The 11,739-nt window shown below is 52.7% G+C and overlaps 1 protein-coding gene across 1 annotated transcript in view; it reads right to left on the reverse strand.

Annotated features, from left to right (window-relative positions):
- SLC4A5 (solute carrier family 4 member 5) overlaps positions 1-8,297 on the reverse strand; it is an 81,059-nt gene extending 72,762 nt beyond the window's left edge. The window contains exons 1-3 of the mRNA XM_039912224.1: positions 8,225-8,297; positions 6,449-6,778; positions 1,898-2,027 (exon numbers count right to left, since the gene is read on the reverse strand). Coding sequence (XP_039768158.1) covers positions 1,898-2,027; positions 6,449-6,778; positions 8,225-8,297 — 533 coding nt within the window. The remainder of the gene's footprint in view (positions 1-1,897; positions 2,028-6,448; positions 6,779-8,224) is intronic.
- Positions 8,298-11,739: the final 3,442 nt, after the last annotated feature.

The raw sequence follows: 11,739 nt of genomic DNA on the forward strand, positions 1-11,739 counted from the left end.
AGCCCCATGAGGGACACCCTGATTACCTTGTATCTACCCTAGCGCTTAGAACAGTGCTCTGCACGTAGTAAGCGCTTAACAAATACCATAATTATTATTTTACAGATGAGGGAACTGAGGTCCAGAGAAGTGAAGTGACTTGCCCAAGGTCATGCAGCAGACAGGTGGCTGTTGTAGGATTAGGACCCACGACTTTCTGACTGCCAAGTCCGGGCTCTCTCCACTAGGCAACACTGCTTCTCTTTCCCACTCCCTTCTGTGTTGTCCTTAAATGTTGATTTGCACCCCTTAATCGCCCCTCCCCCAGCCCCAGAGCACTTATGTCCATACCTGTCAAGAGCATATCTGTAATTTATTTATATCTGCAATTTATTCATCTCTATTAATGCCTATCTCCCCCTTTAGACTGTAAGGTCATTATGGACAGGGAATGTGTCTGTTTATTATTGTAGTGTACTCTCCCAAGCTCTCTGCCCAAAGTAAGCACTCAATAAATACCAGCATGGCGCAGTGGAAAGAGCCTGGGCTTCGGAGTCAGAGGTCATGGGTTCGACTCCCGGCTCTGCCACTTGTCAGCTGTGCGACTGTGGGCAAGTCACTTCACTTCTCTGTGCCTCAGTTACCTCGTCTGTAAAATGGGGATTAACTGGCCTCACGTGGGACAACCTGATTACCCTATATCTACCCCGCGCTTAGAACAGTGCTCTGCACAGAGTAAGCGCTTAACAAATACCAACATTATTATTACCATCGACTATTTATTTATATCAATGTCTGTCTTCTCCTCTGGACTACAAGCTCATTGTGGACAGGGACTATGTCTACCAACTCTCTTCTATAGTATTCTCCCAAGTGCTTAGTCCACCCCAGCACTTAGTATAGTGCCTGGCACATAGTAAGCGCTTAACAAATACCATAATTATTTATTATTATTTACAAGGAAATGGGGTTGGACGTGCTGTGAGCACACAGTAAATGCTCAATAAATACCATTCACTGATGAATTGATTGCAGCTTTTCACAACTGCCTCTCACTCGCCACACAAACGGCCTCTTCCCAGACTCCTGTTCTCCTCACCACACAATTAGACCACTGGATCAGCTACCTCCTGTGTAACCTTGGGCAAGTCACTTTACTTTTCTCTGCCTCAGTTCCCTCATTTGTAAAATGGGGATTGAGACTGTGAGCTCCATGGGGGGGACAGGGACTGTGTCCAACCCGATTTGCTTGAATCCAACCCAGCACTTAGTACAGTGACTGGTACATAGTGAGCGCTTAACAATTACCAATTTTTTTTTTAACCTCGCTGGTCTCCCAGCCTCCAGCCTCTCCCCGATTCGGTAGGCACCCACTATGGTGGTCTCCCAGCCATTCAATACAGTGGTCCCCCGGCCTCCAGCCTCTCCCCTTCCGGTAGACACCCAATACTGTGGTCTTCCAGTCTTCAGCCTCTCCCCTTTCAGTAGGCATCCATTACAGTGCCTTCAGATTCTCTCCTTTTCAGTAGGCACCCACTATGGTGGTCTCCAGTCTCCAGCCTCTTCTCTTTCAGTAGATATTCAATACAGTGGTCCCCCGGCCTCCAGCCTCTCCCCTTTCAGTAAGCACCCAATACAGTGGTCTCCCAGCCTTCAGCTTCTCCCTTTTTCAGTAGGCATCCAATCCAGTGGTCTCCCAGCCTCCAGCCTCTCCCCTTTCAGTAAGCACCCGCTACAGTGGTCTCCCAGCCTTCAGCCTCTCCCCCATTCCGTAGGCATCCAGTACGACGGTCTCCCTGCCTCCGCCCCGGTCCAAGGAGCCCCCGGACCGAGACCTCCACCGCCCGGCGGCTCCCGGAGGGTCTCCCACCCCCTCCCCTGGAGACCGGCCCTCCAGCCGCGTGGCCCCGGCTCTCACCGGGCGGACTCTTTCCACTCCATCTCATCGCCGTCGTGCTGCAGGGTGTCCATCTCCGTGAACAGGGTGGGGTTGGGGCCCTCATCGTCTTCCCCCAGGATGTTCTGAAGCCGCTCAACAGCTGGGGACACTGAAAGGAGAGGCCGGGCGAGGTCAGTCCAGAGGGGGCCTGGCGAGCCCGGGGGAGGGGGCCGTCAAACCCCAACGTCGAAATCTCCAAGGCGAGTGGGGGTCAGAGGGCAGGGGGAAAGGGGCGGAGGAGAAGATCCTCCCCACTCCCCCATCCCGGGGAGAACAGAAGGGATCAATCATTCGATTGGCCGCCGAGAGCCCCGGAGCATGAGGATTGTGAGGAGGGGGAGCAGGACCAGCTGGGAAAGGATGAGTGGATGGGGGTGGAGTGGGGATGGATGGGGTGGGGATGGATTGTCTGTCTTTATTACTGAACTGTACTTTCCAAGCACTTAGTTCAGTGCTCTGCACACAGTAAGCGCTCAGTAAATATGATTGAATGAATAAATGAATGACTGCAGCTGCCCAGGACGGGTATTCATTCATTCATTCATTCATTCATTCACTCAATCGTATTTACTGAGCGCTTACTGTGTGCAAAGCATTGCACTAAGTGCTTGGAAAGTACAGTTCAGTAATACAGAGAAACAATCCATCCCCACCCCCATCCACTCATCCCTTCCCAGCTGGCCCTGCTTCCACAATACAACAACAAAAAGACACATTCCCTGCCCACAGTGAGCTCACAGCACATCCAACCCCATTTCCTTGAAAATAATAATCAATAATTATGGTATTTGTTAAGCGCTTACTATGTGCCAGGCACTATACTAAGTGCTGTGGTGGACACAAGCAGATCAGGTTGGACACAGTTCCTGTCTCACGTGGGGCTCACGGTCTCAGTCCCCATTTGACAGATGAGGGAACTGAGCCACAGAGAAGTGAAATGACTTTCCCAAGGTCATACAGCAAGCGAATGGTGGAGCCGGATTTAGAACCCATGACCTTCCGCCTCCCAGGCCTGTGCTCTATCCACTACGTCATGCTGCTTCTCACCCCAGCTCTTAGTACAGTGTCTTGCCCGTAGTAACTACTGAACAAATATCATAGTAATTATTATTAGATGGGGAGACAGACATTAATATCCATAAATAAATAAATTACAGAAGTAAACATATGTGCTTTGGGGTTGGTTTCGGGTCTGTGGATCAGGCAATATCTTGAAGGCAGGCCTAAAAGCCTCTCAGTCCATCTTTTTTTTAATGGAATTCGTTAAGCACTTACTACGTGTCAAGCACTGTCCTAAGCGCTTAGATATAGGTTAATTAGGTTGGACACAGTCCCTGTCCCGCATGGGGCTCAACAGTCTAAGTAGGAGGGAGTACAAGAGAACTGAGGCAAGGAGAAGTCAAGTGACTTGCCCAAAGCCACACAGCAAGAAACTGGCAGAGTTGGGATTAGAAGCAGCATGGTGTAGCGGACAGAGCATGGGTCTGGGAGTCAGAAGGTCATGGGTTCTAATCCTGGCTCTGCCCCTTGCCTGCTGTGGGACCTTGGGCAAGTCGCTGGACTTCTCGGGGTCTCAGTGACCTCATCTGGAAAATGGGGATTCAGAGTGTGAGTCCCACATGGGAGAGGGACTGGGTCCAATTCAATTTGCTTGTATCTACCCCAACACTTAGTATTCTACCTGGAACATAGTAAGTGCCTAACGGACACCATCATCATCATCATTATTATTATCATTATTAGAATCCGGTCCTCTGAATCCTCAGCCCCGGCTCTTTCCACTTGGCCATGCTGCTTCTCGGCTGACATAGAGCCCCTGCCCCAGCCCCCCAGTCCAAGACCCCCGGACCCTCAGCCCCCTCAGTCCCTCGACCTCCCGGGATGCTGATCCCCAAGGCCCAAGCCCCAAGGATGAGGAAGCTCTGCCAGAACTGAGTGTCAGCTTTCAGCTCTAACCCTTTCTCAGCCCAAGGCCGCCCCATCTCCACATCCCATCCCCACATGACCTCCCGCGGAGAAGCCCACCAAACCACTTTTGGGGGTCTGGGGGCAGCGGTCCAGAGCTGAGCCTCCGTGTAATTTCAGTGGCAAGTTGGGTTAGCTGTATTTTGGTCCTGGAGATACAGAGAGGGAAGAGAGAGACAGAGAGGGAGGAGAGACAGAGAGGGACAGAGAGAGACACAGAGGGGGAGAGAGAGACAGGGACAGAGAAGGAAAAGGAGCAAGAGAAAGACAGAGACAGAGACGGAGAGGAGAGACAGATAGAAGGGGAGAGAGTGAGACAGACAGGGACAGAGAGACAGAAGCAGAGAGAGAGAGAGAGAAATTCAAGAAAGACAGAGACAGAGATGGAGAGGGAAAGAGAGAGACATAGAGATGGAGAGAGAGACAGGCAGGAATAGAGAGAGACAGGGGAGAGAGAGTCAAGGACAGAGAGGGAAAGAGGGAGGCAGAGAGAGGGAGAGAGACAGGAAGAGAGACAGACAGGGACAGAGAGGCAGAAGCAGCAGCGGGAAGCAGCGGGAAGCAGCAGGGAAGCAGCACGAGAAGCAGCGTGGCTCAGTGGAAAGAGCACGGGCTTTGGAGTCAGGGCTCATGAGTTCGAATCCCAGCTCTGCCACTTGTCGGCTGTGTGACTGTGGGCAAGTCACTTCACTTCTCTGTGCCTCAGTTCCCTCATCTGTAAAATGGGGATTAAGACTGTGAGCCCCACGTGGGACAACCTGATTCCCCTATGTCTACCCCAGCGCTTAGAACAGTGCTCGGCACATAGTAAGCGCTTAACAAATACCAACATTATTATTATTATTATTAAGCAGACAGAGAATGACAGCCAAGGAAGACAGCGAGAGACAGAGATGGAGAGGAAAAGAGAGAGACAGTAGAGAGGGAGGGAGAGAGGCAGGGACAGAGAGAGATAGGGGGTGAGAGAGACAGGGACAGAGAGAGAAAGAGAGAGACAGAGAGAGAGGGAGAGAGAGAGACATATAGAGATGGAGAGACAGAAGCAGACAGAGAGGGAGAGAGAAAGAGAGCCAAGAAAGACAGAGAGAAACTGAGAAGCAGCGTGGCTCAGTGGAAAGAGCACGGGCTTGGGAGTCAGAGGTCATGAGTTCGAACCCCAGCTCTGCCACTTGTCAGCTGTGTGACTGTGGGCAAGTCACTTCACTTCTCTGTGCCTCAGTTACCTCATCTGTAAAATGGGGGATTAACTGTGAGCCTCACGTAGGACAACCTGATTACCCTGTATCTACCCCAGCGCTTAGAACAGTGCTCGGCACATAGTAAGCGCTTAACGAATACCAGCATTATTATTATTAGATGGAGAGGGAAAAGGAGAGACAGCCAGAGATGGAAGCAACGTGGCTCAATGGAAAGAGCATGGCCTTGGGAGTCAGAGGTTGTGGGTTCTAATCCTGGCTCCTCCACGTGTCCCCTGTGTGACTTTGGGCAAGTCACTTAACTTCTCTGTGCCTCAGCTACCTCATCTGTAAAATGGGGATTAAGACTATGAGCCCCACGTGGGACAACCTGATAACCTTGTATCTATCCCAGCACTTAGAACAGTGCTTGGCACGTAGTAAGTAGTTAACGAATACCATCATTATTATTATTATGGAGAGAAAGACAGGGACAGAGAGAGACAGAGAGATGGAGAGAGAGAGAGACATGGACAGAGAGGGAAAGAGAGAGACAGAGACAGGGAGAGAGAGAGAGGCAGACCGGGATGGAGAGACAGAAGCAGAAAGAGAGAGAACCAAGAAAGACAGAGAGACAGAGATGGAGAGGGAAAGAGAGAGTTGGGGGGGAGAGAGAGACAGACAGGGACAGAGAGGCAGAGAGAGAGGGAAGAGAGAGATCCAAGAAATACAGAGACAGAGAGGGAAAGAGGGAGCAAGAGAGACAGACAGAGAGGGAAAGAGAGTGAAAGAGAGACAGAGAGAGAGAGTATGCACTGTGAAGGCAGGGAGTGTATCTAGTAACTCTACTGTACTTTCCCAAGCGCTCAATACAGTGCTCTGTATACAGTACACTCTAAGCTCCTTAAGAGCGGAGTTGTGTCTATTATATTATACTCTCCCAAAAGCTTAGCCAGGTGCTCAGTAAATGCCATTGATTGAGCTGGGGGGAAGGAGGGGGAGGATCACCTGAAGAGAGCCTGTCGGATCAAGGCGGGGGCAGGGAGGTGGCGTGGATCCCAGTCGCCTTGGCAACGTCCGGGGCCCGTAGGGTGCCGGATTCTGATCCAAGACTCTCCCACGACTTTACCGTGTGACCTTGGGGCAAGAGCTGGGCCTCGGGGGCACCGGAGCCGCCGGGCCCTGGTCCAGGTCGGGGCGTGGGGACCCCCGGCCTGGCCGGCGGGATGGGCACAGGGGTCTCCCTGAACCTCGAGGGGCGAGGGTCGGTGCCGGGCAGCACGTGGCGAGCTGACAGAGAGGCCCCCACCTCTCCTCCCAGTGGCCCAGATTAAGGGAGCAGGGGAGCCCCCCAACCCCCCATCCGCAGCCGGTCGCTCCCCACCAGTACCTGCTCCCAAGGGTAGCTGGACACCGCGGTCTCCCGGGGCCGAGGGGGCCGCTGCCCCTGTCCCCAGCTCCAAGGTCACTTCCTGGCCTCCACCGCCGGGCCTCAGGGCCACCACCGGCCGCGTCCTCCTCCCCGGGCCCCGGACCCCCGGCAGCGGGCGGCCCGGCCGGTGGGCCTGGGACACTTCCAGTCCACCCCGGGGGCGGCCGGGCTCAGGGCCGCTGGACGGGGGCGGCAGGGCTCGGCCGCCCGCTAGGCCCGGTCCGGCCGCGGACCCCGGAGACGAGGCGCTGAGCGGTGGGGGCGGAGGTGGCGACGGCAGGGTGGGATCTCTGAAGGACCGGGCAGGGCCGCTTCATCCTCCCCGTGCCAACCCTGCAGGCCTCTCTGCCCCTTCCCCACGGGGGCCCCGGGCCGGGCTGGGACCACCTCCCCGTTGGCTCCCTGGAGGTCAGCGTGAGGGCCGGGGGCTGGACGGGCCCGCTCGTGTCTCCGTGCCTCGTTCCGCTGCCTCGCCAACGCTGGCTGCCGCCCGACTGGCGGGTGGGAGGGCCGGGGCCAGGGCCAGGGCTACCCCCGGTACTGGGGCGGGGCTCAGCGGGCACTGGAATGCCGTGTGCCAGGAACTAATCTCCACTAAGAGCCACCGGGGAGGCCGCTGGACACTCCCCTCTCCACCTCCTTCACTCCTCCAGCCCCTAACTGGGAGTCAAGCACCCCTCACCTCCAGAGAATGATAATAATAATAATAATAGTGGTATTTTTTAAGCCCTTACTAATTGCCAAGCACCGTTCATTCATAACGTTGGTATTTGTTAAGCGCTTACTATGTGCAGAGGACTGTTCTAAGCACTGGGGTTGATACAGGATAATCAGGTTGTCCCACGTTACGCTCACAGTCTTCATCCCCATTTTACAGATGAGGGAACTGAGGCACAGAGAAGTGAAGTGACTTGCCCACAGTCACACAGCTGAGAAGTGGCAGATCTGGGATTTGAACCCATGACCTCTGACTCCCAAGTCCGGGCTCTTTCCACTGAGCCACGCTGCTTCATTCGGTTGTATTTATTGAGCGCTTACTGTGTGCAGAGCAATGTACTAAGTGCTTGGGAGAGGACAATACAGCAATAAACAGACACATTTCCTGCCCACAATCAGCTTACGGTCAAGAGGGATACTGTTCTAAGTACTGGGGTAAATACAAGCTAATCGGGTTGGACCCAGTCCCTGTCCCACATGGGGCTCACAGTCTTCATCCCCAATTTGCAGATGAGAGAACTGAGGCACAAAGAAGTGACATGACAGGCCCAAGGTCAGACAGTAGACACGTGGCCAAGCCGGGATTAGAACCCATATCCTCTGACTTCCAGGCCTGTGGTCTTTCCAATAGGTCATGTCAAGTTGCTGGCCTCACCCCGGCACCTTGAGGGTAGCCCCCGCAAAGCCCGCAAAAAGCAGTGTGGCCTAGTGGCTAGAGCCCGGGCCTGAGAGTCAGAAGGACCTGGGTCTTAATCCCGGCTCCTCCACTTGTCTGCCGGCTGACCTTGGACAAGTCACTTCACTTCTCTGTGCCTCAGTTCCCTCATCTATAAAATGGCGATAAAGACTGTGAGTCCTATATGGGACAGCGACTATGGCCAACCTGATTTATCTTCTGTCTCCCCCAGAGCTTAGATCAGTGCCTGGCACATAGTAAGCACTTAACCAACACCACAATTATTATTATCATTGTTATTATTTTGGAACGCAATACCACCCCTCTGTCCCTCAGCTCACTCTCGGGGGAACTCAGGTGGTCTCGCCAGGGCCTGGGCGCGGGAGTAGGGAAGTCCCCAGATTTCCCGGCCATTGTCATGGGCAGCTCGGAAAGGAAAGGGGTTTAGGTCTTCCTAGTCCCTCCGGCCCGGTCCTTCTTGCCGTGGTCAGGTTCCTCTGGACTGAATGGTGACCCATTAGGCTGGACGGCATCCTCTGGAAGGCAGGGACAGATGGACGGATGGACTGATGAACTGAAGAGTAGGGGGGCTGCCCACTTCAGCCGTGATGCCGGTCAGAGAGGAGGCCTTGGGGAAGGGAGCTGGCCTTGTCCCCACGGAGCCGCGGAAAAGGAAGCCTGCCCGCCACCCTCTTCCAGGTGCCCGCCTGTCAGAGGAAGCCAAAGGCAGGAAGGAAGCCAAAGGAGAGAAGGGGGTAATGTGGAAGCTGGGGGCCGTTACCCAGCAGCTTCCAGGATTGTTCCCGCTGACCGACGGATTCAGTAGCCCTCATCAGCTACCGTTCCTCAGGGAACGGGAACTTCGACTGGGAGAGGCCAGGTTTCAGAATATGTTTCTCACTCTTCCAGAACCTCCAGTGGTTGCCCATCCACCTCCGCATCAAACAGAAACACCTCACCGTTGGTTTTAAAGCGTTCAATCTTCTTGCCCCCTCCTACCTCACCCTGCTGCTCTCTGGCTCCAGCCCAGCCCGCACACTTCGCTTTTCTAATGTCAACCCTCTCACTGTGCCTCCGTCTTGTCTATCTCACCGCCGACCTCTCGCCCACATCCTGCCCTCTGGCCCGAAACGCCCTCCCTTCTCTTATCCGGCAGACAACGACTCTCCCCGCCTTCAGAGTCTTATTGAAGGCCCATCTCCTCCAAGAGGCCTTCCCTGACTGAGCCTCACTTTTCCTCATCTTCCACAACCTTCTGCGTTACCCTGACTTGCTCCCTTTACTCATTCCCCATCCTGGCCCCACACCACTCACATCCATATCCGTCATTTATTTATTCTTTCATTCAGTCGTATTTATTGAGCACTTACTATGTGCAGAAGACTATACTAAGTGCTTGGAATGTACAATTCGGCAACAGATAGAGACAATCCCTACCCAATAACAAGCTCACAGTCTAAATAAATGCCTGTTATCCCCTCTAGACTCTGAGTTTATTGTGGGCGGGAAATGTGTCTATTTATTGTTCTATTCTTCTCTCCCAAGCGCTTAGTACAACGCTCTGCACATAGCAAGCACTCAATAAATAGGATTGAAAGAATGATTGAATGCAGGGATGATGTTGAACTCCCCACTGTGTATTCTCTTACAGCACTTACTACCTGCGTGACACACAATAAGCGTTCATTCATTCATTCATTCATTCATTCAATCAATCATTGGTATTTATTGAGCACTTACTGTGTGCAGAGCACTACTAAGCGCTTGGAAAGTACAATTCAGCAATAAAGAGAGACAATCCCTGACCACACCAGCACTCAGGGGTAAGGACACCGGCTTGGAAATCAGAGGACTTGGGTTCTAATCTCAGCTCCACCGCTTGTCTGCTGTGTGATCTTGGGCAAGTAACTTCACTTCTCTATGCCTCGGTGACCCCATCTGTCAAATGAGGATGAAGACTGTGAGCCTCATGTGGGACAGGGACTGTGTCCAACCCGGTTTGCTCGTATCCACCCCAATGCTTAGAGCAGTGCCTGGCACCTAGTAAGTTCTTAACAAATACCATAATTATAATAATAATAATAATTCTGTGGAGGAGCCAGAATAAGAACACAGGTCCTTCTGATACCCAGGCCTGGACTCTATCCACTAGGCAACCCTGCTTCACCAGGGACCGCTACGCCTTTGGGGAGATGTCCAGGCTTCGGCCACAACGTGGTGGAAGAAATAGGGGTGCAGGGACTTGGGAGCAATGAGCAGGACACCCCCAAATCTACATCAAAAGAACAGGAGCAGCGGAGAGCCGTAGGATCCAGCGGAGACTGATCGGGGTCTGAAGTGACTCCGGGGGCTCTTCTGGTGAGGATTTGGGGCTGAAATATTCTTCCATGTGGGACTAGTTAAGGGACCTCAGGGTTTTATTCATTCGATCTATTTATCGAGCACTTACTGAGTGCAGACACTGTACTAACTGCTTGGAAAGTACAGTTCAGCAATAAAGAGAGACAATCCCCACTCACACTGGGCTTACAGTCTATAAGGGGGGGAGTTAGACATCAAAACAAGTGAACAGACATCGACATAAGCCCTGCTCTGAGAAATCCGGGCTGTGAGAACATGCCTTTGTTAACGGAATCTCACTGATCTCCAAAATCCTCTCAGGAGGGAGGCCCTGAAGAGTGTGGGCAAAGAAGGAGTTAATTACGTTCCGGTGGTCAAGGGAAGTGTGGAGGTTTCTGGTTGTCCGTGGAGACATTTTTCCAGACAATGAACTCGTTCCTCTCCCATTACATCCCGGCCCACCCATGTCGCTCCTCTAACGCCAACCGACTCTCTGTCCCTCCATCTCGTACCTCGATCTCGTCTACCTGGTCCACGTCCCGCCTCTGATCTGGAGCTCCCTTCCCCTTTGTGATCCCCAGACTGCCAATCTCTCCACCTTCAGAGCTTTCCTCAAATCTCATGTCCTCCAGGAAGCCTTCCCCCACTGAGCCCTCAACCCCCAGCCCGGTTGTACCTTCTGCATCACCTATGCGCTTGGGTCTGTACCTCCTCCAAGAGGCCTTCCCTGACTTAAGCCCTCCTTTCCTCTTCTCCCACTCCCGTCTGCGTCGTCTTGACTTGTTCCCTTTTAGTCATCCCCCTTTTCAGCCCCACACCGATTGTGTCCATATCTGTTATTTATTTCTGTTAATGCCCGTTTATTAATTTCTATATATGTCTCTAGACTGTAAACTCATTGTGGTCCAGGAATGTGTCTGTTTATTGTCGAATTGCCCTCTCCCAAGCAGTTAGTACAGTGCTCTGCACCTAGTAAGCACTCAATAAACACGATTGAATGAATGAGTGACTCGATGGAGTCTCACTCTCCACCCCGATCCCACAGCTCTTATGTCTGTATCCTTATACGCATTTGCTTTCCCTACCTGGATTTTATTTTATTGTCTGTCTCCGCCACTAATCTGTAAACTCCTTGAGGGCAGGGGTTGTCTCTACCAACCTGACTGTATTGTACTCTCTCCCAAGCGCTTAGTACAGTGCTCTGCACACAGTTAACACTCAGTAAATACCATGTGGAGGCGCAAACTTGGCTCCCTTCCGTCTCTTCTTCACATCTGATGCTGAGGATGATGATGGGGATGGTATTTGTTAGGGGCTTGCTATGTTCATTCATTCAGTAGTATTTATTGAGCGCTTACTATGTGCAGAGCACTGTACTAAGCGCTTGGAATGTACAAATCGGCAACAGATAGAGACAGTCACGTGTGCCAGGCACTGTTCTAAGCGCTGGGGTAGGTAGAAGTTAATCAGGTTGGACACAGTCCCTGTCCCATATGGGGCTCACACTCTTAATCCT

The sequence above is a fragment of the Ornithorhynchus anatinus genome, chromosome 5 (assembly GCF_004115215.2).
Source record: "Ornithorhynchus anatinus isolate Pmale09 chromosome 5, mOrnAna1.pri.v4, whole genome shotgun sequence".
In the NCBI taxonomy this organism is placed as follows: domain Eukaryota; kingdom Metazoa; phylum Chordata; class Mammalia; order Monotremata; family Ornithorhynchidae; genus Ornithorhynchus; species Ornithorhynchus anatinus.